Source organism: Spermophilus citellus, assembly GCF_964194105.1.
Source record: "Spermophilus citellus genome assembly, chromosome: 4".
NCBI classification, from domain to species: Eukaryota; Metazoa; Chordata; class Mammalia; order Rodentia; family Sciuridae; genus Spermophilus; species Spermophilus citellus.
This window is the reverse complement of record NC_138185.1, coordinates 68,902,041-68,928,411: the sequence shown is the minus strand read 5'-3', so window position 1 is coordinate 68,928,411 and position 26,371 is coordinate 68,902,041. Positions and strand designations below refer to the sequence as shown.

Here is a 26,371-nt window from a genome sequence, read left to right as displayed (position 1 = left end):
TTTGGGAGACTGGGGATTGAATGGGGAGGGTACTTGATCCCTGAACTACATCCCCAGACCTTTTTATTTTTTATTTTGAGATAAGGTCTCAATAAATTGCTTAGGGCTATGCTGAGTTGTTGAGACTGGCCTTGAACATGCAATCCTTCTGTCTCAGCCTCCTGAATTGCCAGGATTATAGGCATGTGCCACCATGCCCTGCTCTTTCCTGTTTTTAAACATTTATTAGTGTTTAATTATTATTATTATTATTTTTAGTCTTTAGTTTTGATAGCAAAACAATTATGATAGAACAAGAAACCACTGGGCCCAGTCCATTTTTATGAACATCTAAGGATTTGAACATTTGGAAAACTTGAAGTAGTTATTTATTAGTTAATTTATTTCCTTGATTTTTCCAGAGGTTTTTCTTGGTTCTTCTCTACTTCCCTGTCAATTAGTAAGCATGGATATAACTACCATAATCATGATAAAAAATTGATCCTATATAAATTCTTATGATATAATAGAATAAAGCAGTTCTAATCTTAAAAAAAAGAATTATAAGACAATGTAACTATAACATACATTTCAAATGTTAGAATAAATTCATCAACTTTTAAAATTCAAAATAAAATTTCTGAAGTATGAACTATTTCTTTAAATATAGAATTGTAACATTTTAGAACCAGAAAAGATACTTATAAAACCTTTAGATTGTTTTTGTTTGTTTGATATTGGGCATTAAACCCAGTGGCACTTTACCCTGAGCTACATCCCAGCCCTTTTTATGTTGAGACAGGGTCTTGCTGAGTTGCTGAGGCTGGCCTTAAACTTGAGGTCCTCCTGCCTCAGCTTCCCAATTTGTTGGAATTTCAGACCTATGCCACCATGCTCAATGTTAGCTCTTTATATTACAGATAAGGCGGTTGAGACACTGAGTGAAATTTTTTCCCTAGATGTTATGCCCCGCATCCATCCTGACATGATTCTAAAGGTTTTACAGCTGGGTGGGGTGGTGCACTCCTGTCATCTCAGTGACTTAGGAGGCTGAGGCAGGAGGATGGCAAGTTTGAGGACAGCCTGGGCTGCTTTACAAGACCCTGTTTCAAAATAGAAAGGGCTCAAAATAAAATGAAATAGGATTTTGCTCAGCAGTAAAGGGTCTCTGGGTTCAACCCCTAGTACAGTAAAATAAACAGATAAATAATAAATCAATAAGTAAATAAATAATATATATTTTTTAAAGTTCATCTTGTTTCAGGACAGATTTATTGACAGATAATATGTTAATTACAAATTCCTTAAATTTTAGAATAATTTTTAACAGAATTCTGAAAATTTTAAGGTGTATGGCACTTATAATCAGGGGTTTTGGGTGATTTATTTTATATTCTTGAGATACCCCCAAGTTACCATCTTGTTTAGGTAACAGATTCTATTAATTTTCAGAAGTTTTCAGTTTCCTCTTTTCTTTTGGGATAATGAAAACACCTGTTGGAATCATTGGGTTTTTTTTTTTTTTTTCCTTTTGGTGTTGGCAGTTATTATTTGGTTTAATAGTGTTAACATTGTACTTAAATGTGAGGTCAGTTGACAACCAAATGTATATATTTAGTAAGTTCAGTCTTTCAGAAGTATTATAATATGATAATGTTGAACACTGGCATGAGACCAGTTAATTATTTCAAAGGGGAAATTTGGCCATTGGGATGACTGATTTGAGCCCTTAGTTTTGTTTTGTTTTGTTTTCTCTTGTATACAGATTCGTTATTCTTCCCCTAATTGGCTTTTGGGGTCTTATTTTTTTCTCATCTTCGAAGTGGTTATTTCTTCCTAGTGTCACAGTATTGTGATGAATGAATTAAATTTTAATGCTTTTGAGCTCCTTGGTGGTAGATCATATTAAATATTTGGTCCCTGTGTTAGCAGGGGAGGAGTACCTATATAAATGTTCCTCCAATCACTATTTTGAGTCAATGAATTGTGAAGTGCTAGAGTATGTCTTAATAGGTCTAATAAGAGCTGTTCACCACCAGAGAATATTTTTTCCACCATTAAACAGATGGACAGCTATGCTTTTTCAAAAAAACTTATTGTGATCTCTCCTGATTACAGGCTAGTAGAGGAAAATTGGTTGTATCTGATTGTTTTGCTAACACATCAAGTCTTTGGAAATAGCCCAGATCAGTAGCATTTCCTTCCTTCCATGCAGTTTCCCATTTCCTTTTTTTTTTTTTTTTGTCTTCATATCTGATTTCACTTTTCAGCATCTGTGCAGTTGATGTGTTTTCCTGGTTGAACTGATTCTTTCTTCCTGATGCTCCTGACTTGGACTATAGCAGCCAGCTCCTTCTGTTACCTACCCTCTTTTACCCTGCAAGATTTCTCAGACATTCTTTCACTTACTGAATTGTAAGCTACAGGTTACTTTTCTCTGTATATATTTGCATTTTTTTATTACTGGAATACCATTTTTGATGTGAAGTTTGCACTTAACTGTCTTTGGTGTTTGCAACACCTCCCAATTTAGTTTCATCTGCAGATTTAGTGTCTAGTGAGGCAGTTTCTGACTTAGAATTAAAGTGAATATTAGTCAGTAGAAATTTGAAGCTAATTTTCTTTTCTAGTATAGTGGTTAGTTCAAATACTTGAATTAATTTTAGGCTGGACTATAAAATATGCTTTGCTTTTAGTTAAAAATTTAAATTACTATCAGCCTCATAGTTCTCTAGTAGAATTAAATTAACAGTTTCTGATCAAGCAAGATTCTATTCCTGTATATCCTAGCATGAAGAATTGGGGTGGGGGCTGAGGATGTGGCTCAAGTGGTAGCGCGCTCGCCTGGCATGCGTGGGGCCCGGGTTCGATTCTCAGCACCACATACAAACAAAGATGTTGTGTCCGCCAAAAACTGAAAAATTAATATCAAAAATTCTCTCTCTCTCTCTCTCTCTCTCTCACCTCTCTCTCAAAAATAAAAAAAAAATTGGGGTGTTTTTTCTTTTAAAGTTAGCTTCTTTTTCTAGTAAAGAGAAAGAAAAAAGAATGGTAATCTACAGAAAGTCATAGATAGCCACTGTTTATGCCTTTATGTATGTTATTTTATATATTGTTTAATACACTTTTTTATATTCTGTTTTTTGAATTTGGAAATTTTCTAACATGCACAGAAGAGTATTATAAACCCCATGTATCTATCACCATTCCCAGTAATAATTAATGTGGAACCAATTCTGCCCCATCTACATTCTCTCCTCTTCCCCCTCTCCTATATTATTTTGAATCAAATCTTTGATATCATATCATGTCATGTATAAGCATTTCAGTAAGTATTTACCAAGCTTTACTACTAAACTTTTATAAAACTTAACAATTAGTGTGGTTATGTCACCATAAAGGGTTCTGAAGAGTTTTCTCCAGAGGCAAAGGAGATCTCTATGGGGATCATCCAGGTACATGACATGTCGACATGTCACAGATTTGGATTTTAGCAGAGTATAGTTTTATTAGAACCAGGCATCATGGCATACACCTGTAATCCCAGGGACCCAGGAGGCTAAGGTAGTAGGATCATAAGTTTGAGGCCAGCTTCAGTAACTTAGTAAGACCTTCTCTCAAAATAAAAAATAAAAAGGTCTGGGAATGTAGCTCAGTGGTAGTCATCCCTAGGTTCAATCCCTGATACCATAAAAAAGCTTCATTAGAAAGTGAAAGCTGAAGATACATTCTGAATGAAGACCACCATCTGAAGAGTTAAAAATGCTTTGGGGGTCTTGGGTACTTCTTTTTTTTTTTTTTACTTTTTTTTTTTTTTTTAAATAGAAGTAGTTGGACACAATACCTTTATTTTATTTATTTATTTTTACATGGTGCTGAGGATTGAACCCAGGGCCTCGCAAGTACTAGATGAGCGCTCTACTGCTGAGCCACAATCCCAGCCCTTGGGTACTTCTTTTTTATTGTTCTTGTGTGTGATACTAGGATTGAACCCAGGGCCTCATGCATGCTAGGCAAGCACTGTACCACTGAGCTACATCCCCACCTCTTCTGCGGGAGAGTGGGTAGGTGTTTGGTAACAGGGTCATTCTGCCAAACTCAGCTCTTTGGTCATGAATTTCATGATATTTATGGTGGTCTGGTTTTCCAGGATCTTCACTTGTCTCTTCTATCTACGTAACATTTGGAATGTGCCTGTTTTAAAGGTTTCTTAAAATACATCTCCCTTGCCGGGTGCTGTGGCACACACCTGTAATCCCAGCGGCTTCAGAGGCTGAGGCAGGAGGATCACAAGTTCAAAGCCAACCTCAGCAAAATGAAGGCACTAAGCAACTCAGTGAAACCCTGTCTCTAAATAAAATACAGAATAGGGCTGGGGATGTGGCTCATTGGCTGAGTGCTCCTGAGTTCAATCCCTGGTCTCCCCCGCCCCGCCAGAATCTCCCTTTGTTTTATCTAATCTGAAAACACATAACATGCACTTAATAAAGCTTTAATCAAAATTAGCTAATTTTCATACATGAGTAAATTTATAGTAACTCTAAGATTTATAGATTTCTCAGAAATTAGGGAGTAATAGTCCTAGAGGAAAAATCAGGTCTGGGGAGTAAAGTCTGATCATGGGGCTTTTAGATTTACAGCTACAGTCTCTGTTTTCTTTTGTCTCCTTTCTACCTCTTTATTCATTCTATTCTATCTCAGTTACACTTTAAAAAAAAAGAACAGTAATTGCTTACATCATTGTTTCTAATCTTTGTTCAAATTCCCAAATAGGTCATAAGTTTAACAGTTTATTTGAATCTGGATTCAAATAAAGTCTTTGGCTAAATAGGTTGATGTGTTTTTATAGTCTTAATTCATCTAGAGGTTCTTTCTCCAACTTTCTTTGTTTCTTGCAAATTATTTGAAGTAACTAGGTCATTCTGTTGTTTCCGAAAGTCTACATTTTGTCAGGTACATCCTGAGGGTAATTTAATGTATTGCTTTACTCAGTTAATATTTCTAGAAAATTTATTGTATGTATTTTAATGTAAAAATTAGATGATTCTGGGGCTGAGGTTGTGGCTCAGCAGTAGAGAACTTGCCTAGCAATGTGTGAAGCACTGATTTCAATCCTTAGCATCCCATATAAATAAATAAAATAAAGATGTTGTGTCCGCCTACAACTAAATATCTATCTATCTATCTATCTATCTACACACATACACACATATAATTTTTTAAAAATTTAAAAATGAGATGGATTCTGTGTGCTATTTTTAAAATTGGTGCATTATTATTATACATAACAGTGGGATTTGTTGTTGCATATTCATATATGCACATAACATAATTTGGTCAGTTACATGATGTTTTGTAACCTTTCTTTCACTTAGTAAAATTTGTATGATCTTCCAGTGCCATTAAATATTCTTCTACAACTTTGTTTTTAATTTTAATGCTTGCATCGTATTTCAGCTCCTAAATTTGAACTTTTTGAGGCCGGGGATGTGGCTCAAGCGGTGGCGCACTCGCCTAGCACATGCGGGGCACTGGGTTCGATCCTCAGCACCACATAAAAATAACATAAAGATGTTGTGTCCACCGAAAACTAAAAAATAAATATTAAAAAAAAATCTCTCTAAAAAAATTGAACTTTTTGTTTGTTTTTAATCTTTATTTTAAACACAGTAATTATATTTTTTAGTTAAAGAGTTATTTTAATGATAGGAATTTTGATAAAGTACCCCAGTGCCATAGGAATTTTGGGTTAACAAGAGCATATTTTGTGCTTTCACATGCCATGAAGAGGTATGTAATGACTTGAGTTTACCTTACTCTTTCAAGGCAAAATGGGCATATCAAGTTTTTGACCAAAGGAGATAATAATGCTGTTGATGACCGAGGCCTCTATAAACAAGGACAACACTGGCTAGAGAAAAAAGATGTTGTGGGGAGAGCCAGAGGGTAAGTATAGAGGGGAACGTCTTGAAATTTTATGTCACTTGAAACATGGCCCTCTCAATCATATTATCTGATCATTTTCAACTGAATACATAGCATTTTGGCCCTGGTTTCACCATATCATATTTGTGTCATTTGAAAAGTGTGCTTCTTAAAATTTACCCATATTTTCAGGTCTGCTCCTCCAGAGGGGATGAACTTGGGTACAATAAAAGAGATGGTGAATTGGATGTGACAATTTAAAGATTCTTATTTATTCAGTTTGCTCAAGAAATATCAGGTGCGGGGCTGAGGTTGTGGCTCAGCGGTAAAGCGCTTGCCTAGCATGTGTGAGGCACTGGATTCGATTCTCAGCACCACATATAAATAAATAAAATAAAAGTCTATTGACAACTAAAAAAATATTTTTAAAAAAATTTAAAAAAAAATAAATATTGGGTGCTTTTTTAATGCTCTGTTGTCTGTATTGGGTAAGGCTGTGAGGATTTGGAACAGTATTAATCCTGCTTCCTGAAATAATTTCTTAGGAATTTACTGAGTCAACAACTTAAAAGTGTTCATCTAAATTAATTTTATCATGTCCATTTATTCCATACGGTTTTATTTCTAGTCTTAAAATTGATGAGGTAATATGAAATTTAAAAATTATATTAAGCCTGTTTATTTCAGATTTTATCAGGAGAACAGATCAGTGGAGAACAGGAATTGTAAGTTACTGGTATAAAGAAGTATGGAATTGTTAACTACCTTAATGTTATTAATAGTATTAACAATAACTCACTTTCATTAGTTAGGGTTTACTATTTATCAAAGACTGATTGTGAATGCTTTATAGGTATTACCTCATTTTAACCTTGGAACAACCCTAATATTCCCATTCTACAGATGAGGAAACTCAGAGGAATTAGGTTACTTATCAAAAATCACACTGATAGTAGTAAGTGGCTGGTAGCTCCAGGGCCTACCTTCTTAACCATCACACCAGAATTACTGGCATAACATTGCTGAACAGGGTGATTACTGGTTCTCACTATTTCAGTGCTTCATGGCACTCTTAATGCTATCACAATCTGTGGTCCTTCTGACCTATAATAGACTGTGTGAATCCAGAGTTATTACACTGATAAGCAGGTCACCACAATGAAAAATTGTACTGTACAGACCGAAGTGCAGGATACAAGTGAAAGTTGCCTCAGTTATAGCATGAGAGATGCTTTTTTTTTGAGCCAAAGAGATCAGATTAGAACCTTCAGAGCTGGTGTGCATGTGTACACACATACACACATGTACTTGTACCCCTGCTTTAGGAGAATTTCATTTATTATGACAGACAAATCCAAATTAAGTCATCAGTGCTTCAAGAAATAATAGTACCTATCTCCCACAATTCCAAAGATGCCCCTAATATTATTCAGACTTGTCAACCCCTTTTAGTATTTTTGTTTTCCCTTTAATTGCAAAAAAAACAGATAGATGTAGATACATAAGGAAATACCAGTCATCAAAAAGCAAAGTCACTTTACTGTCCTTCTTCTCTACTTCTATAAGTATTTATTGTTAGCCTTTTGGTTTAAGTTCTTTTAAGTCTTTATATATAGAAATAAAGATGCAGACATTAATAGATATGTTTCTAGATACATTAACACATGTATGGAGAAACAACTATTTTATAACCCCTTTTCACCCAGAAAATTGCTAATATATTCACAAATCAATAAATTTATTTGTGTATCATCATTTGCAAAGCTGTTATTTTACTATATGGATAAGGTAATAGATCATACTATTATTTAGTCATTCTCCTGTTATTTAGATATTCTGACTGTATCTAGTTTTTTGCTTCTATTTTTAATCTAGTTTTTTGTTTAATTGTGAACAATGTTATAGTGAACATCCTTGTTATATATATCTCAGTGCCTCTGCCCAAGCAATTTTTTTTTTTTTTTTTGTACTGAGGATTGAACCCAGGGCGCTTAACCACCAAGGCACATCCACAGCCCTTTTTGTATATTATTTAGAGACAGGGTTGCCTAGAGCCTCGCTAAGTTACTAAGGCTAGTTTTTTAACTTGAAACCCTCCTGCCTCACCTTCCCAAGATGCTGGGATTACTGTAATCCCAGTAATTCCAATCAGTGGAACTATTGGGTAAAACATGTATATGTTAAAGTCTTTCAGCAAATTTTGCCATACTTTTATGTGTGCTCCTACATGTGTCTCCCTTTATGTGGGTCTTGATTCTAAAGTATTTATTACAGCTGTGTATTCTCACTCTGGCCCTTTGTTGAATAAAAGATAACCATGTTCTAAAATGTTGGGGAAGCCAGACTTTCACTGAAGTAACTTGTCTTTCTGAAGAAGTTTTGAAAAATCCCAAACTATACATACCAATATTTCTATACTGCCACCTTTAAAAATATACAATGTTTTGGTGGCTTTTAATTAAACAATGCAGCCAGCTGTGGTGGCACATGCCTGTAATCCCAGTGACTCAGAAGGCTGAGGCAGGAAGATCACAAGTTTGAGGCCAGCCTTGACAACTTGGCAAGACCCTCAGTAACTTAGTAAGACCCTGCCAAATAATAAAAGAACTGGGGCTGTAGCTCAGTGGTAGAATGTCCCTGGTTTCAAACACTAGTACCACAAAAAAGGGAGGGGGAAGGGAGAAGGAACAAAGGAAGGAAGAGGGGGAGGGAGGGAAAAGAAAAGAAAGTAATAGTCTGTTACTCTCTGTATGAAGTAAATTTCTATGAAGTATAAACATACAGTACATGAACAGCAGGAGGACAGACTCTTGACTGTACAAATTCACTTTCCATTGATTATACCACCACTTACTTTGACAAGTAATGTAATTTATCACCTTCTCTTGTGGAAATTGTATTTATAAAACACTAAGCTGATAAGTCAGGCTATGCCAAACCTTGACAATAGAGTTTTTCTGCAGACAAGTTTGTGACTGTGGTACAAACATCCCTTTAGGCATTTTAAAAAATGTTTTGATTTTTTGAACAGTTGTACACTGGGGTCTAAAGCCCCAAATCAAAATTATCTAAGAAAAAAATTTTTATTGAAATAGAATTTTCATATAGTGGGATATAAAATTCACCATTTTAAAATGTCCAATTTAGTGGATTTTATTTTATTCACAGGGTTGTGAAACTATCACCACTAATTCCAAAGCATTTCCATCAATTCCAAAATAAAACTCCATGCTCATTAGCAGTCACTTCCCATCCTCTCCTTCCCTGCAGCTCTTGACAACCACTAATCTACTTTGTGTCTCTGTGGATTTGCCTGTTCTGGGTGTTTCATATAACAGAACCATACCATTTTTAGTCTTTTATGTCTGGCTTCTTTCACTTGTCCTAATTTTTAGGGTTCGTTCATCTTGTAACATATAGTAAAAACAATTTTAGAAAATGAAACTGATATTGGCCCCAGTAAGCATTTAGTAGGGGTGATTCTTTCTAAATTCAGGAAGTTGAAAAACACAAGAGGACCTCTTTTTCAAAGAGCAACAAGAGAAAAGGCTAAAAGCATGGCAGAAGATCAGGAAATAGAAGTATTAATAATGAAAAGAAAAGAACAAAAATATAAGGAAGAACTATAATAGAGAAGCTTGAAGTTTCCAAACAAAGCAATGATAAAGAAATGGAAATGCTAACTCCCTTGATTTGAAAAATGTTGAAAAAATGTACCAGTATTACATGTTAAGCCAAAATTTAAAATATATAGATATAAGATATAAGGAGCAGAGTATTTGAGCTCTCTGTTGACTGAAATCAGTTTTATAAATAAGTCTTTTAAAATGTATTTTTATTTGAAACAAGTCACAGGTCATTCTAGAAACAAAATGATCCATTTTGGATAATTGCATATTCTCTTAGTTGACTGCTGGGGTCCAAACTTCCTTAAGATCCCTTTCAATATCTGACAAAACTGTTCTGGGTTCTCCTCTTAATTTTTTTTTTTTCAGGGTTGGGGAGCTTATCTCCTTTACTGTTTGATCTTTTCTTTTTAATCATTTTTCCCCAAAAAAACATCAGCCAAAGAGGCTATTTCTGAATAGCACTTTTGATCCCAAGAGTTCCCAGGGAAATGTGTTCAACCATACTCTACCATTTAGGTGTTAACTTGGCGAAGGCTGCTATTGGATTTGGCCTTGTAAATGGTATTTATTTTATTTACTTTAAACCTTGTTCTGCTTATCATCAACTCTCCTTTAATATCTGAGTTTACCTGAGTAGAATAGGGAAAAAGTACGATTGATGCCTTTAAGATAATTGATGATACCACTTTATATACTTAATTATTAATTCTATCTCTGTCTATGGCAGGAAGGAGTGGTACAAGTAATTAACTCTTTGGTCTGGCTTGCCATATGTTTTTCTTATATTACCCCTAAAGATGAAGTTGCTTTTGGGGCCGGGGTGGTGGCTCAGCGGTGGAGCATTCCCCTAGCCCATTCGAGGCCCTGGGTTCAATCCCCAGTACCACATAAAACAATAAATAAATAAAGGTATTGTGTCCCACTACAACTAAAAAATAAATATTGAAAAAAAAAAAAGATGAGGTTGCTTTCATTTTAACCTATATTGGACAAGGAAAAGCCAAAAACAACAACAACAAAAAAGTTTCCATGAATTTCTCCTAAGCAAATTGTGGTCTGTGGTTGTTTTTCTTTGGGCATATATACCATTGTGTGGAGATAACAGAAGAAAGCTTCTACCTATGAGAATGGCTGCTGGTCATCAGATCAGAATTAGCTTGATGTTTTATAGAAAACAGATGTTTTTATAGGTCTTAATCTGCATTTTACTGTGAGGCATTTGCCATTATGTCCTTAAATTAGATGATTTACCTTCACTGAAAGTGATTGCTTTTATGAAGGGTTAAAAATGACAAGACATGTATTGCAGTTTTTAAAATATGTATAAAACAATATAGACAGCCTCTATCTTCCCTCCTAGAGCTTAGCAATACCATTCTATAGAGACTGTCACTTTTCAGCTCTTGAAGGACCCAGGAGTTGAAACTAAGACATAGGCCCCAAGAGTTGATATTCTTTTCACCACATACCTGTGCTGTGCACCTCACACTAGAGCTAGACTTTTTGAAATTGAGTGTGCAAGAACATCATTTGGAGCTCATCTTTCAGAGATTTCCTAACCCAATAAATCTGGGGAAGATTGAAGAGTATGCATTTTGGGGGTGGAGGGGGGGTTACCAGGGATTGAACTCAGGCACTCAGCCACTGAACTACATCCCAGCCCTATTTTGTATTTTATTAGAGACAGGGTTTCACTGGGTTGCTTAGTGCCTCACTTTTGCTGAGGCTGGCTTTGAACTCAATGATCCTCCTGCCTCAGCCTCCAAAGCTGCTGGGATTATAGGCATGTGCCACTGTGCCTGGCAAGAATATGCATTTTTAACAAGTCATTCAAATGATTGTGACAAAGGAGGTCTAAGTTTTAAGAAACACCAGTGTATGTAGAAGGGAAGTTTGTGGGAAGAGAGAACAGGAAAAGGGTGAGGAGAGGAGACAGGAGTAAGGGACATTTTTGTTTGTTTGTATTTTTGTGGGTTTTTTTTAAAACATGGATTGAAGCCAGGGGCACTTAACCACTGAGCCACATCCCCAGCCCTTTTTATATTTTTTTAAATTTAGAGACAAGGTCTCTAAGTTTCTGTGGCTGGCTTTGAACTTGTGATCCTCCTGCTTCAGCCTCCCAAGCCACCGGAATTAGGAAGTGAAATACACCAAAGACAAAATGTCCATTCTTGAAATTTACCTTAGGCTTTGATGGTGGAAGTGTTACATGGGAGATAATTTCTGTTTCGGCTGCCTTTGGCATGGGATGAAGGTGTGAAGGTTGTCCGTGCCCTGAATAATCTGTGGGCTGTTACAAAGTGTACAAAGATCAGCTTCTGCTTTGGCTTTCTTCTGTATGATAGCAGAGGTAGGTGGAGAAACAAATTTGTTACAGATAGATAAAAAATATCCAAGGAGGAGGGATTTCAAGACAGGTTGTGGTCATCAAGGTCAAATGCTGTAGAGATGTAAAGAAAGATGGAGGCTGAGATTAGTTTGTTCTGTATGGTGTTTTAAACTGTTTTAAATTTCAGAATTAAGAGGGCCAAACCCAAATTACAGGTGGTTCAAATAAGAGGGCAGTGAAATCCTAAGTACATCTATATAAGAGCTCTTACATTTACTTTGTGGCCACTTAACATGAAATACCTTGTAATATTCTGGCTGTGTTTGCCTTGTCTCCCCAACTAGGTTGACAGCTCCCTAAAGCTTGTGAGGACACACCCTATATCAGTATTACCAACTAGAGATCTAAGACCTCTCAGGTCTAGTAGCGGTTTCACCACAAGGAAGCTATGTGCCTTGGGCATGATCAGCTGTTTCCTCATCTATAAAATGGTTATATTCCTAACTTCCCTATCATGAGTATTGGAAGGAATAAATAGAATAATATATACAAAGGATCTTTGTGAACTGAAAATTAGTTTTCTCTGAAAGATATGGATGTTTGGTAAATGATAACAGCTGCTTTGCTTAGGAAATTCTGTGATGATCATGTTTTTGTTTATTTTAGGTTTGTTCCTTATATTGGAATTGTGACGATCCTCATGAATGACTATCCTAAATTTAAGGTGAGAGATTATAACATATGTTTCATTAAAAATGTGATCTTGGACCTGGTATTGTGGTGCATGCCTGTAATCCCAGCTACTCTGGAGGCTGAGGCAGGAGGATCACAAGTTCCAGGCCAGCCCGGGCAACTTAGCAAGACCCTATCTCAAAATAAAAAGGACTGGGGATGTAGCTCAATAGCATAGTGCCCACCCTGGGTTCAAGCCTCAGTACCACCAAAAAAAAAAAAAAAAGTGACTTCAAGCTGAGGGTGTAACTCAGTGGTAGAGTTTATGCACCTAGAATGCATGAGGTCCTGGGTTACAGCCTCTAAACAGTGATCTTTTGCTTAATTTTGGAAACTTTAAGTGGATTATAGTTGAAACATGAAAAAAATAATAGTTTAAATACATCATGGCCAAAAAGTCTAGTTTATTAATTGATTCTGAGAACTTAAGAACTTTTAAAAGCATCTCTGACTTGTGTTTCTGTCTTTATTTTGTAGTATGCAGTACTTTTTTTGCTGGGTTTATTCGTGCTGGTCCATCGTGAGTAAGAAGTCTGCCTTGCTGTTCCTGGGAAGATGCCGTACTTTTTGTTACTGAACGTTTGGAGTAGCTGTTGGTCTGTGATTGGTGGAATGGAGAACACACATGTTGGCACTTCTCAGTAGCCCTGGTTTACGTTAGTTTATGTTTCCACGCCAGAATCTGTTTGGGCGGGTGCGTGTGCACTAGAGTGCACTCAAGGGGACTTTCAATCACAGAATTTCATATGTTGTCATTGTCACACTTTCACATTTTTGTACATCAGTGAATTTTTATATTAAAAGGTTGAGCCAAAGCCCCCAGTGTTTGTATTTTGAAGCCAAGCTTCACTTCTAAAGTGCCTACAGAGTTCTGTAAATGAAAATGCAGCTCTGCACGAGTTTGAAACTGTCATTCCTCCTTATAATGGGAATGGCACATACTGAGGTGGTCATAAGTCTTTAACTTTTCAGAATTTTAAATAAAAGACTTTGCACATTGAACCCCTTATCCCTGGATTGTGTTTGTCCAGAAAGCTCCTGAGATTTGCTTTCCTTGGATGGTTTTAGTACTCCTTGTGGGGGTATAAAAGTTTTGGGTTGAAGAGCCCTTCAGCTAAGAAGATTGCCCTAATACTGTTATTTTTTTGTTTTGTTTTGTTTTGTTTTGTTTTTGTTTTTGTGAAGCAAAAGTAGCCATTGACGTTCATAGGAAATCTCTTAGTCATAAAATTGATTCTTCACTAGGGCGTGACTCAGATGTGTATAAACCCAACTAGTGTTCCTGAGAGATTCAGAAAATCTCAATGGCCTGTAAAAACTCATAGCCCTTTGTACACTTCAGACATTCTCAGTCCTTTGTATACCAGGGCATGTGCAGGAGGCAGGACAGGGTGCTGGATGGCAAGCATTGTACTTGTCTTTAAATTCTAATTTGCCTGAATGTGTTCTTTTAAGTGCTTGGCTCTGCTTTTCTCTAATGCAAACTTAAGGCAGAGTTTAAAGCAACGACTGCAAAGCTCAGTTGTGCATTTTCTTTTAATATTGAGACCGATAGGGAAACAGGAAGTGTAGGGTAAGTCAGTATGTTTTAAGCACAAAATACTCATTAAGTCTTTCTATTCTCTTCTTGTATTAATGCGTAAGTCTCAAAATAGGCAAGTTTTCTGTGTTGGGCTACATGATCTAGTTCTATTATTTGTTCAACTGAGGTGGAAGTCAGTTCGTGCTGTTATGCTAATGGAATGAGAACAGAGACACACTTCTGCAACCCTCCCCTGCAGAGCACAGTGCCACCCTTGAATCCATTAACTAGGCTTTAGCCTTCTAACTTTGGATATGGGTGCTTAATGGTCTCAACAGTGTGTGAAATTTGTCAAGTCACTGTTAACAAATGCTCTTTTGAACCTGCCCTTATATAATATTTACATTTTCTCATGAAAAGGAGAGTGCTGAAATAGCTCCTTGTGTGGAATGGCAGAATATTACTATATTACCTTCTTTCTTCCTACCTAATCATCTATAGAGAATGATAGCTGTTCAGCCCTATCAGTCCACTGGAGATAAGTGTGCTTTCCTGGCCAAAGTTGGGATCCCATCATCCTCTGCAATCCTGTCTAGCCAGATATAAACATCCTCAGATTTGTATCTCCTTCCTTTCCAATTTCTCCTCCTTAGACACTAAATGGGAGGAAAACAATACTTTTCCTCACTTGCATGTTTCAGTAAAAGTATCATTCTTTCTCCTTTACTAGATGCTCCTGTTTTAAGCAATGGATAAAACTCTCTGAAAAAGTATTCAAAGCTGTTAAAAACATTTGAACCATTTCATTAACCAGAAAAAGATTATTTGGGGGAAGAGGTATTTTATGTTCCTAGTTATATATTGTGTAGATTAGCACTAAAAATAAGACTTAAATATATGAGATTTTATTAGTAAATATGTTTTAAATGCTCTTTGAAAATGCAAGAAATGCCAGAGAGGTTTAATTTGGTAATTGAATGGACGTATCAGCTCTTTGAGATTTAGCAGAGTATGTGGCAAATTGGAGACTCAACGTGGTGAATGAAAGGAATTAGAAAACAGTATGAGAACTATAAAACTTTAAGAATTTGATAATGAGATCATCTCTTGGCTACTTATCTACTCTCATAACACCAACTGCCTATCCTCAGTCCTAGTCTTTTTGTCTCTCTTCCCCCTGGACCCTTTCACTTGATTGTTCCATCTTTAAACTCAAGTTTGTAGTGATTCCCTCAAACTTCCCCTTCAGTGTTCATATGTTCAGTGAAGGAATACTTCCCTATATTTTTCATTTTCCTACTGTATCTGTTCACCTCCCATCACAGTGTTCCATTGTGTGCCTATTTTAGACAATTACCACCTGCTAATTAGTTTCAATGTACTTTTTATTTTCAGAAATGTCTGTTGCTTGGACCATAAATTTTGTGTCTCTCCTACCTTTCAAACTTTGAATTCAGCTAACATTAAGCATCCCTGTGCTGTATTCCCTGGGTTTTCATATTATCTTTTTTTTTCCCCTGACATGCTGGGGACTGAACCCAGGGTTTCATGTGTGCTAGGCAAGCCACTCTATCACTGAGCTACATCCCCAGCAATTTTTCACATTAGTATTGTATATATACCCTTATCTTTGCTAGTCTTTGAGTCTTACCATCTTCACAATTAATTAATCTACTGCCACTCGGTATTGGCTGTCTCGTACTGTTTAAGTTTATGGATATGGCCTCAAGATCCCCCAGCAGATTGGAAACTTTTCCAGTGTAGGGGTCTCATATTTTAGACACTATGCTGTATTTCCCTGGTAACATGAAGCAGCATATATTAAATGTTCAGTATAATCATGCTTTGGAACCATAGGCAGTAATTTCAGTTAGCATTGTTGCTGAACTATTATTCTGGAGTAGAGCATATGAATCATTAAAGTGATTTGCGCTTTCCTGTTATTTAGTAAGTACATTCTCTTGATCTTGCCAAATTTGAATCTGAAAACTTCATTTCTCCATGATTCCATTTAAGCTGCATGTACCTTTTCCAGATTTTTCTTATGTTAATCCTGTTTCTTTTTTGTTCTTGGACTCTTCTTGTGTCCTCTTTCTTGATGGTATTTGCGAAAGTGGTTGTTTGCATAAGTTTTACCAAGACCAACTAACCCTTCATAACATAGTAGGGGACTATTTCAGCACCTGAGGTCAGCCTCCTCATGACAATATATTTAACATTGTTAAGAGTCAGAGATGATCCAGCTGATTCTATCTGGTTAAATGGATTGTCTACCTTTCTCACAATCCTCTTTCAGTTGCTATAGCCTGTTCAGTCTGTTTGCTGGCTAGGCATGTCTTCATCTCCCTTCTTCCCTTCATGGGCTCTTAGAAGTCAAACAACAAACAGCATCCTTCATACACAAGATGAGTGGGTGTGGAAAGAATACTGTGTAACCAAGTAGTATTAGGGAAACTAGAATGTGCAGGACTTACCAAAAAGATGGTGAAAACCTTATCTTCCAACTGTCATTCTGGACTTTTCCAGTCTCGGCTCTCCCCAGGTCCCACATTGTTGCATCTACATAGGTTTCACCGTACAGACATAACCTGTCTTTGCTTATGCTAGTCCCTGCCTGGGGTCCCTGCTCACTTCACCTGCTGAAAACTTTCTCAATTAATTCAGCAGACGTTTATTGAGCATTTAATGTGTAGAGTTTCAGCTAGTCTTTGAGGATACAAAAGTGAGTAAGGCAAAGTCCTTCTTGCTTTGCCAGAAACTCTGCCTTAATAAGGCAATGTGCATAAACAAATTTTTCAGTATAGGATCATAAGTATAATAATAGATGCAAACTTGGGGTTAAACCCAAGGTACTGAGCTACATCCCCAGACCATTTTATTTTTTATTTTGAGACAGGGTCTCACTCAATTGCCCAGGTTGGTCTTGAACTTGTGATCCTCTTGTCTCAGCCTCCCGAGTACCTGGGAATACAGGTATACACACCTGCCCCCTGCTTGTTTCTTATTCTTGATTAAGCTTTCAAATTTATATAGTTCTACTTCCTCCGGACTGCCCTGTACTTTGTTCATATTCCTCTTTAACATTGTCCTCACAGTGGTTGCTTTCTGTTTGTCCCTCTCTCCCACCACAGGGAAGGCCAGTTCCTTGAAGGTATCAAGACAAGACCAGCTTCAGTTTCATCTTTGTATATATCATAGTACTTTACTTATTTTAGATTTATTTATACACTGCCTTGGTTTCATAAAAGATATACCTAGCACTATGTGATAAATATAAAATAATTAAAGAGGGCCAGGTGAAACCTATGTAGATGCAATAAGCTGCTGGGATCACACCTTAGGAGCTTAGGAGACCGAGGCAGGAAGATGGAAATTCTGAGTCCAGTGCTGGAAATTTAGTGAGATCCTTTCTCAAAAAAAATTTCAAAAAGGGCTGGGGATAGCTCAGGGATAAAGCATCCCTGGATTCAAATTCCCTGTGCTGGGGGGGAAAAACTAAAATTAACATAATACAATTTAATTATTGAAGAATTCAGGGATGAAGTAAGTGTGGAGAAAGAAAAGGATGGAATTGGAGTCGAGAGTAGTACCTATAAGATGTCAGAAGATTCTTTTGTCTGCTAGAAGAGATCCATACATTTGACTCTCATCCTTAGCATCTAATGCAAAGAGAGAAATAGTTATTTCTGTGCTCTGTGGAATTTTTAAAAAATTGTTTTTGTAATAGTACCTGAGAACCAAGAAACATACTGTGATGTTGTGTGATTTTTTTTTAATTAGCATGATTTTCATGGAGCAATTTCATAGAAAGTTCATCCATACATGGTGTAGTTTGTCAGTCTCTGCAAAAGGCCTCATAATCTAATCAGCCAAGAACTTTCAACTTCTCTCTAAAACAGTGTTTTGTGATTTTTTTTTTTTAAGAGAGAGAGAGAATTTTTTAATATTTATTTTTTTAGTTTTTTTCGGTGGACACAACATCTTTGTATGTGGTGCTGAGGATCGAACCCGGGCTGCACGCATGCCAGGCGAGCATGCTACCGCTTGAGCCACATCCCCAGCCCAATGTGTTTTGTGATCTTTAAAAACCTCATGGCTACTGTGCATGGTGGTGCACAACTATAATCTCAACTTGGAAGGCTGAGGCAGAAGGATCACAAGTTTGAGGCCAGTCTCAGCAACTTAGTGAGACCCTGTTTCAAAATAAAAAGGGCTAGGCATGTAGCTCAGTGGTTGTACCACTGGCTTCAATCCCCAGCACCAAAAAAGAAAAAAGCCCACTCATGGCCTTTTAGAAAACATGAAAATCTCATACCTCATTTTCTCTTTTTTTTTTAATATTTATTTTTTAGTTATCGGCGGACACAACATCTTTGTTTGTATGTGGTGCTGAGGATCGAACCTGGGCCGCACGCATGCCAGGCGAGCGCGCTACTGCTTGAGCCACATCCCCAGCCCCTCATACCTCATTTTCATTCTGATAAGTACTTCCCTCTTATCCTCATCAATGAAGAATATTTTAAATTTCTTTTTCTTAAGTTTGTATTATAAAAACAATCTTCTTTTCTCAATAGCTATGTTATTTTGAGTATGACTTTCAAACCATATGTGGAGTATAGAATTCTTTTCTTGAAATTGGTCAAGAGTTTAGGTAGATGTGCTGGCATTTTGGTTTATCAAACAACTTAAGATATAATAGGCATGCTGCCAGAGCTAGGCCCTATTGTGTGAGCACTGTGGTCTTTGCTGCTAGCAAGCGAACATTTCCCTCTGTCATGGGCTTTCAGATTTAAAGCAGGTTTTGCTTTCCTAGGATGCAGCTAATAATATTGAGTACTTAGAATGTGCCAGATGCTCTGCTAAGTGCTTTATAATTTACAACAAATATTTACTTTCTCTCATTTTATAAATCTCAAAATAACCTCCATCCTACAAAGTAGAGAAGTCAGGAGAAGTTCAGGGATTTGACCAAGATCTTCTAATGCATGTATGGCAGAATCAGACTTGAGGTGTGTTACTTTTACCACATCACCATGCTGGAGGTCTTAATCCGGTTATTTTACCCTGTAAAGTCAAATGGGAATTTTTGATTGGCCGCAGGTTTTTCCTCCTCAGATTTGCTCAGATTATTAATACTGAGATTCTCCACCAGATTTCCAAGCCTTTTTAACCCTCTTTGGAGTTGAACGCATATTTACTTCAATTATGGAAATATCTCCTTAAATACATGAATATTACATGCAAGTAATTATGAATTAATGTTGCCTGGGGCTTCTTGCTTTCTTAGGTTTTCATGGTGTCCCTGAGCCCTTGAGCCATTTAGCTGAACAGTAGCTTCTTAGTCACTGTTGAAGTGTTCATCCTTTTTCATTAGATGTAGATCTTTCCTTCCTTCCTGAGTTCTTGTTTTTTGTTGTTGTTTTGGTTTTGATTTTGGTTTGTTTGTTTGTTTAGTACTAGGGATTGAACCCAGGTGCACTTAAGCATTGAGCTACATCCCCAACCCTTTTTGACAGGATCTAAGTTGCCAAGACTGTCCTTAAATTTGCAATCCTCCTGCCTCAGTCTCCCGGGGAGCTGGATTGCAGGCATTTGGCAATCTGTGGATTTCTTCTTAATAGTACTTCTTAATGGTTACTGTTCTGATCTTACAGAACAGCTAAAACCCCTATGTATTCCCCCTGACGTCAGGAAATTCTTTCACAAATCCCTGACTCTCCCTTCCTTTCTCCTTTTTTGAAGATTCTATTCTTTTCCTGATTTTATAAACTCCTTTTGATTGTAAAACTAAAGAGCAGGACCTGAGCATTCCCAAGATGTTCTCTTCATTTCTGCAGGCCACACAGATGGAGAACTGTGTGCAGAGGTCTACCAGGACAGACTTCACACTGTCCTGCTCTACACAGCTCTAGTTTCTGAGACTTCACCTAGACTCACTTATGTCTAATTTAAATTTCTGCTTTCCCCTTTCTCTGTCATCCTCTGTACTTGTGTTACAAGTCTACAGTCTGGTTTTCTTCATTTGTTTCCTCTCTCTTACTAACTTGCTTTCTATGTGAGTTAACTCATTTATAAAATGGGCATGGTATTAGTCTTTTCTACTTCAAATCCACGCTGAGAATCAAGGGAACATACATGAAAGTGTTTTTAGAAAACAGGCAAAAAAGACAGAGTTATGAAAAGGTGTTACTTGTAATTGATTTCAATTTAATGAAGACATGCAAAAACATTAATATTTATGTCCTTTATTTCAAACTGTTTTGGATTTTAAAACTTGGTGCAGTTTAAAGGTTTGGTTTTTGTTTTTTTGGTGCTAGGGATTGAACTCAGGTGCAGTCAATCACTGAGCCACATCACCAGCCCTATTTTGTATTTTATTTAAAGATAGAGTCTCACATTTGCTGAGGTTGGCTTTGAATGTATCGGGCCTTCCAGGCCACTGCACCTGGCTACTTTAAATGTTTTGTTGGTGCTAGTTATAATGGGATTTGCCATATAGCTTTCATCCCTTTGGTGATCCTTTGATCATCCTGTGAATCTTCTCCCCATTTTCCACGGATGTTCTTGAATGTTGTAGAATTCTGGAAGGGTCATGAGTAAACCCTGAAGATATGATGAACCCTCTATACTTTGATATGAAAACACACTGAGTCTCTCCCCGTGGATTGAACCCAGGTGCACTTAAGCATTGAGCTACACCCCCAACCCTATATACATGTCATCAGCATGTATATAGGGAATATATGCGATGAGCAGTTGAAGTCCTCATGCTAAACCCAAAGCCTAGCACTGCCTTGGACTAGCCATCCTTTCTGCTGTAGCTCCTTCCACTCCCCCAGGGAAGCCCAGTCTCCTGGACAGTGTTATATAGCTGGCTTTGGAGCTGCTGCTTTTTCTGGGTCCTCAGGGACTCTTTTTTCCCTGTGCTGGGCTGACATTTCAAATAGTCCTGAGGGCTTCTGGAGCCAGTCTCAGAGCTGTGAACCTGAGCTTGTGTTAGAGGAAGCTTAGCTTAATATAAATAAATCTGTAAGAAAAGGTCACAGGGTCACTGTCAGGAAAGAAGTAAAAAATACAGTGTTCACTCCCTCTCCTCCCTGAGAAATTGAAGCCCAACTTGGTGTTGAAATGGGATGGTGAAACAGGAGTGGGTCTGAGAATTTGGGGAGATCTGTATCTGCCCTCACAGCTTTGGGGACCTGATACAGTGATCCCAACAGACCTGAAGCCAGACTCCAGTGAGATATCTAAGCAAGTGACTCTTTCATCCTGTTTCCACCAGTTAAGGGAGAGAAACATAAAATAATTTCATTCAAGCATTTAAGCAAGGAAGAATCACTAAATATGAGCTTCCACTAATTTTTACATCCATGGACCAGAGAAGGTAGGATGGGAGTGTAATGGATGCAAAGGGAATGATTATTATAGGAAGGTGGTAAGAGCTATATCTGTACACCATGGGGATCTGTGACAAGAAAGCAGAGAGGTGTAAATGCCAGGGCAAGAGTAATAATAGCAGGTGTCATTATTAAGTCAGAAAAAAATAATTCTTAAAGATAATTGTAGTAAGCTCTGTCATATTCATACTGTCCAATGTCCAGCAAGGAGCCTAGGGCTTGGCCCACACCCCACTCTTCCATCAGTCTCTCCTTGTACTGTTTCTAGTGAGAGGGATAGCTCTCTTGGGAGTAGGGAATTTGACTCCCCTCCTGCTGTGGCATTCATGGGGCTCTGATTATTGGTGTTCAGTAAATGTTTAAGAAAAAATAAATGGAGACTGGGGTTGTGGCTCAGCAGTAAAGCCCTCGCCTAGCATGTGTGAGGTGCTGGGTTCAATCCTCAGCACCACATAAAAATAAATAAAAGTATTGTGTCCAACTATAAAAACTAAAAAATATTTTTAAAAAAGAAAAAATAAATGGATTATTCTGGAGCATAGTGTCTTCCCCTTCTCCTTAAGTGATACCACTAATCCAAAAGTTCTTTTCAAGTAGGAGGACGGTAGTGTTGGGTGTGAAAGGGCAGGTCCTATAAAACTGCTGCTTCCTGCCACAAAATAATTGTGTTTATGTAAAACTATAAAAAATAAGGCGAGGGCTGGGGTTGTGGCTCAGTGGTAGAGTGCTTGCCTAGCACATGTCAGGCACTGGGTTCAATCCTCGGCACAACATAAAAAATAAATATATAAATATTGTGTCCATCTACAAGTAAAAAAAAATAATTTTTTTAAAAAGATGATTTAGGGCTGGGGTAATGGCTCAGTGCTAGAGCGCTTGCCTAGCATGTGTGAAGCACTGGGTTAGATTCTCAGCACCACATACAAATAAATGAATAAAATTAAGGTCCATCAACATCTAAAAAAAATTAAAAATAAGGCGATGTGGTTATTTCCATTTTATACTTGAAAGAGAAGTAGAGTTGGTCCAATGCTCTTTCCTCTCCCCGGACCCACAGAGGTCTGCCTCGTGCCTACGGTTAAGGCGGGCCCTCCAGCGGGTGCCTTCTCCCGGGAGTGGTACGAGCCAGATGCTCCAAGAATGAGGGGTGTCGAGAATTAATTATGGAGCTCCTGTGGTGCCTGGCACTTGCCTGAGTGGCATAAAGATGCCCGTGCTGTGCAGGAGGAGGACTTCTTTGCCCCACTTTTAGTCTCCTAGAGAAGCTCAGGGTTTGAAGTTATTACTTGGTGGCCAAAAGCCAGCGGCCGTGGCGAGCGAGGTCCCGGAACTGTCTTGCTGCGGGGGCGGCGGGAGGGTGGGCGGCTCAATCCAGGACCCATGGAGGAGGCAGCGCCCAACTCACCAGGAGCAGGTGCGGGGCGGGGCCGCTACGGGCGGCAGGGCGGGGCTCCTGCTGAAGCTCCGCCCCAGGCGCAGGTTTAAAAGCAGGGAAGGCGGGCCCCTGGAGCCAGCTGCGGGCGCGGGCTGGCAGACGGAGCTATGGGCATGGCCATGGCCCGGCACGCGGGGGGCGCTTGGTGGCTTAGTGGCCTCCTGCTCTTCGCGCTGCTGGCAGCCGGTGTCGCCCCGCTCAACTGGGATCTTCCGGAATCCCGGGGCCGAACAAGCAAGATCCGAGTGCACCCGCGGGGCAACCTCTGGGCCACCGGTAAGTCTTAGGGGACCCCAGCAAGCGTCCCTCACCCCGCTCTAGCCCCGTTTCTTTCTCAACACTGTGGCCCCTCCTAGTGTCCGAGCACTAGGGGATCATCTAATTTAGTAGATAGAGAAGTTGAGTAATTTGGCTAAGATAGTAACTTGGCTAAGATCTCTTAGCAAGTTTAAGGCAGAGCTGGGTTTGAATCCTACCTAGGTCGACTGCCAACCGGTGTCCTTCCCTTAAGCAAGACTGCCGAATCTTATAACCTCTGGTGTGTCTTTCTGCACATTCATCTTCCAGGCACCTCTTCATTCCCTACTTCTTTCCTTGCCCTTTTCTGACCCTCCTCCAAGCAGGCAGTACATCTGGCAGTTTCCCCCTGGTCCTAGTTTGTCCCACCTTCCTTCCAGCTGTGCTGTCCCTACACCTGTTCAGGAAAAGCTGAGGTAGCAGTCTTTGTCACCACCCCAATGTCTTTGTGGCTCCTTGGCGAAGAGAATGAAGGTTTCCTGTCTTCCTTCCAAGAGAAGTGAAAAGTGGGAAAGATGGGGAACTTTCCCACTGGGGCAGGATCCTCACTCCCTGACTTCCATGTACCTGGGCACCTCCTTTCTAGGTCACTTCATGGGGAAGAAGAGTCTGGAGTCCCCCAGAGCATTCCCGTTGGGGACAACTCCCCATACCTCCCTGAGGGACCAGAGACTGCAGCTGAGTCATGATCTGCTCAGGATCCTACGGATAAAGAAAGCTCTGAGCATGAGCTTCAGCAGCCCAGCACCCCAAACCCAGGTGAGCCAGGCCTCCACCCCAATACCAGGATGGTTTAGCCAAGGCCACCTAGGATCCAGCATGGAGGAATTACCACCCAGGATTGGGTGTGATTACGCAGCCAGGGCATAATGGGTATAAACTCCAGAAAGCCAGGATTCTGGGCCCTCCCTGTGTCCCAAGGCTTAAAGGAGACACTCTCCAAAGAAAGGAAGCTGACCTTCCCACCAGACTCCATGGAGCAAGAAGTAGGGAAAGAAGTTCCCCATCACTCAGTCTAAAGTCACAGGCTGGCCTCTTGGCAGCAGAATCTTCTCCCCTAACTACACAGCTTTGTTCCACTCCAGATGTCCCCTACTATATAAACCAAGTGTACATTTGCTGTGCCTTACATATGGTTATGACCAGAGCTAGGACCCTGAGAACCAGAGAGGGTAAGAAAAGTCAGCAACCAAGACAGAATTAAAACCTTGTTCACGTTCACCAGTGCTGTTGACATTCTAGGCTGGATAATTCTTTGCTGTGGGCATCCCTGCACATTGTTGGATGTTTAGCCATGTCTGTGGTTTCTACCCACTAGATGTCAATAGCACCTTGCCTCTCCTAAGTTGTGACAAACAAAATTATTTCTGAGCCAGGTGTGGTGTATACACCTGTAATCCTGGCAACTTGGTAAATTGAGGCAGGAGGATCCCCGAGCCCAGGAGTTTGAGGTCAGCCTGGGCAACATAGCAAGACCCTGTCTTTAAAAACAACAAAAAATACTTCCAGACATTGCCAAGTGTCTCCCAGGGTGGGGCAAATCACTCTTGGTGGTAAACCAACGATCTATGGGGTTCAAGGTCCTAAAGCTGGAAGTAAGCCACCCTTCCTGGCTAGCATGGGTGGGTGGCTGCTCCTCCATTTGCTGCTCCCAGTGCTATCCCTACTGCACACACCCTCCTTGGTACTGTTACCATGTGCAGAAAGCAGTGTGATGTGGCAGAATGTGGGCTCTGGCCACTGTGCTGGGCTCAAAACCTAGCTACTCAATAGCTATATAACCTTAGAATGTCACTTACCTACTCAAAGGCTCATCTTCCTCATTCATAAAGTGGAAATACAGGCCCTTCTCCCATTATGTTATTTGTGCAGCATGGTGCTGGCACATAGAAAGCCCTCAGTAAACAGGAGCACTTACCAGTCCGGTCCGTGAGCTTTCTGGCAGTACCTGTTGGTGCCTCATTTTTGTATCTGCCACTGTGTCTACCATAAAGTATGCATATGTTGAAAGAAGAGAGGGGCATTCCCTAGAAAAGGTCTAGCCCCAGCCCACATCCCTGACTTTCAGATGCATAACTCCTGGGAACCTCACATAATAAGGGCTAGGAGGTTGGGCTGGCTATCTGAAGGAAGACTATTATCACCTCTAGGGCCATGGAATTTGAAGGCCTAAAATGTACAGATTAACTAGAGAATCCCTAGCTATGGGGCTGGGGGAACTTGAGGGAGGTCTGGGCAGAGCTTGGGGTAGGGGGAATAAGGACACTGACAATGGCCCAGTGCCAGACACCATACTTTTACTTGACTTCCATGATCTCTTGTAATTGTCATGCCTGCCCTGTGCTATTGGGGCTGTGTTCTGAGAAAACCACCACCCCTAATTCCTCTCAGGACTTTCAGAGAGAAAGTGCTCCGTGGCCTGCCTCAATTGAGAGTCTGTCTCTGCCCACATCTGCAAACACCCAGCACTTAGAAATGGCAGCATGGCTTTATCATTTTCCCCTCTCCCCAGGTCATTTCTTCTCTTTGTTTTCCTTCAGTACAGGAGGCTGCTGGTGCAGATACTGCAGAAGTGATGCCAGTAATGGGGCAGACACAACATGGCTTAGATTGTGCCCACCCAGGCAAGTTGCTGAATGGAACCCTAGTGGTGGCCCCATCTGGATGTAAATCCTGAGCTTGAATCTGTTATTCCATTACTGTGATTTCCGTTTGGTTCGCCAGAAATATTGCAGTTGCAAACACAACCTATGTTCCTGCTGTTTTTCTTGCTTCTCTGATGAAGTTGTGAATAAAACCCTGCTGTTTATATATAGAATGCATGGTCCTCTCTTTCCAGCCACGTTTAAGGGAAGGGAAGAGGAAGGGAACTGGAGGGTGGGGTGTTCAGTGAAATGGGGTGGGCTCTAAAAAGCCCGGGACACCCCCATGTCTGGCATCAGCCTGGCAGTGACTGAGCTCTTACTCCATTCATTCAGCAAGGAGGTACTCAATGCCCACTGTATGCTGTGTCTCCTTCCAGTTGCTGGATTCTGCTCTCGCCTCTGCCACCTACTGGTGCAGGCAAATGTCTCTTCCGTTTCCTCGCCTCTAACGAGGGTACTACACTATACTAACACTACACTA

The 26,371-nt window shown here is 39.4% G+C and overlaps 3 protein-coding genes across 8 annotated transcripts in view; all 3 read left to right on the top strand.

Annotated features, from left to right (window-relative positions):
* Nucleotides 1-13,603, top strand: part of SEC11A (SEC11 homolog A, signal peptidase complex subunit) — a 39,805-nt gene extending 26,202 nt beyond the window's left edge. For 4 of the 5 annotated variants that reach the window (XM_081290895.1, XM_081290891.1, XM_081290893.1 and 1 more), the window contains 3 exons: nucleotides 5,806-5,925; nucleotides 12,529-12,586; nucleotides 13,072-13,603. In XM_081290895.1, the coding sequence (XP_081147021.1) occupies nucleotides 5,806-5,925; nucleotides 12,529-12,586; nucleotides 13,072-13,122 (229 nt within the window). In that variant the 3' untranslated portion in view covers nucleotides 13,123-13,603. Of the gene's footprint in view, nucleotides 1-5,805; nucleotides 5,926-6,591; nucleotides 6,630-12,528; nucleotides 12,587-13,071 lie in introns of all 5 variants that reach the window. The other variant, XM_081290892.1, reaches the window with a different exon arrangement.
* ZNF774 (zinc finger protein 774) overlaps nucleotides 1-26,371 on the top strand; it is a 286,859-nt gene that overhangs the window by 136,343 nt on the left and 124,145 nt on the right. The gene's annotated exons all lie outside the window — the stretch shown is intronic.
* NMB (neuromedin B) lies at nucleotides 18,465-26,057 on the top strand. 2 transcript variants are annotated; one of them, XM_081290897.1, is made up of 3 exons: nucleotides 18,465-23,224; nucleotides 23,832-24,004; nucleotides 25,791-26,057. In XM_081290897.1, exons 1-3 carry the CDS (start codon nucleotides 23,056-23,058, stop codon nucleotides 25,920-25,922), a joined length of 474 nt encoding a protein of 157 aa, XP_081147023.1. In that variant the 5' UTR covers nucleotides 18,465-23,055; the 3' UTR covers nucleotides 25,923-26,057. The 2 variants fall into 2 exon arrangements, with proteins under 2 accessions (XP_081147023.1, XP_081147024.1); XM_081290898.1 differs by having other exon boundaries at nucleotides 25,786-26,056.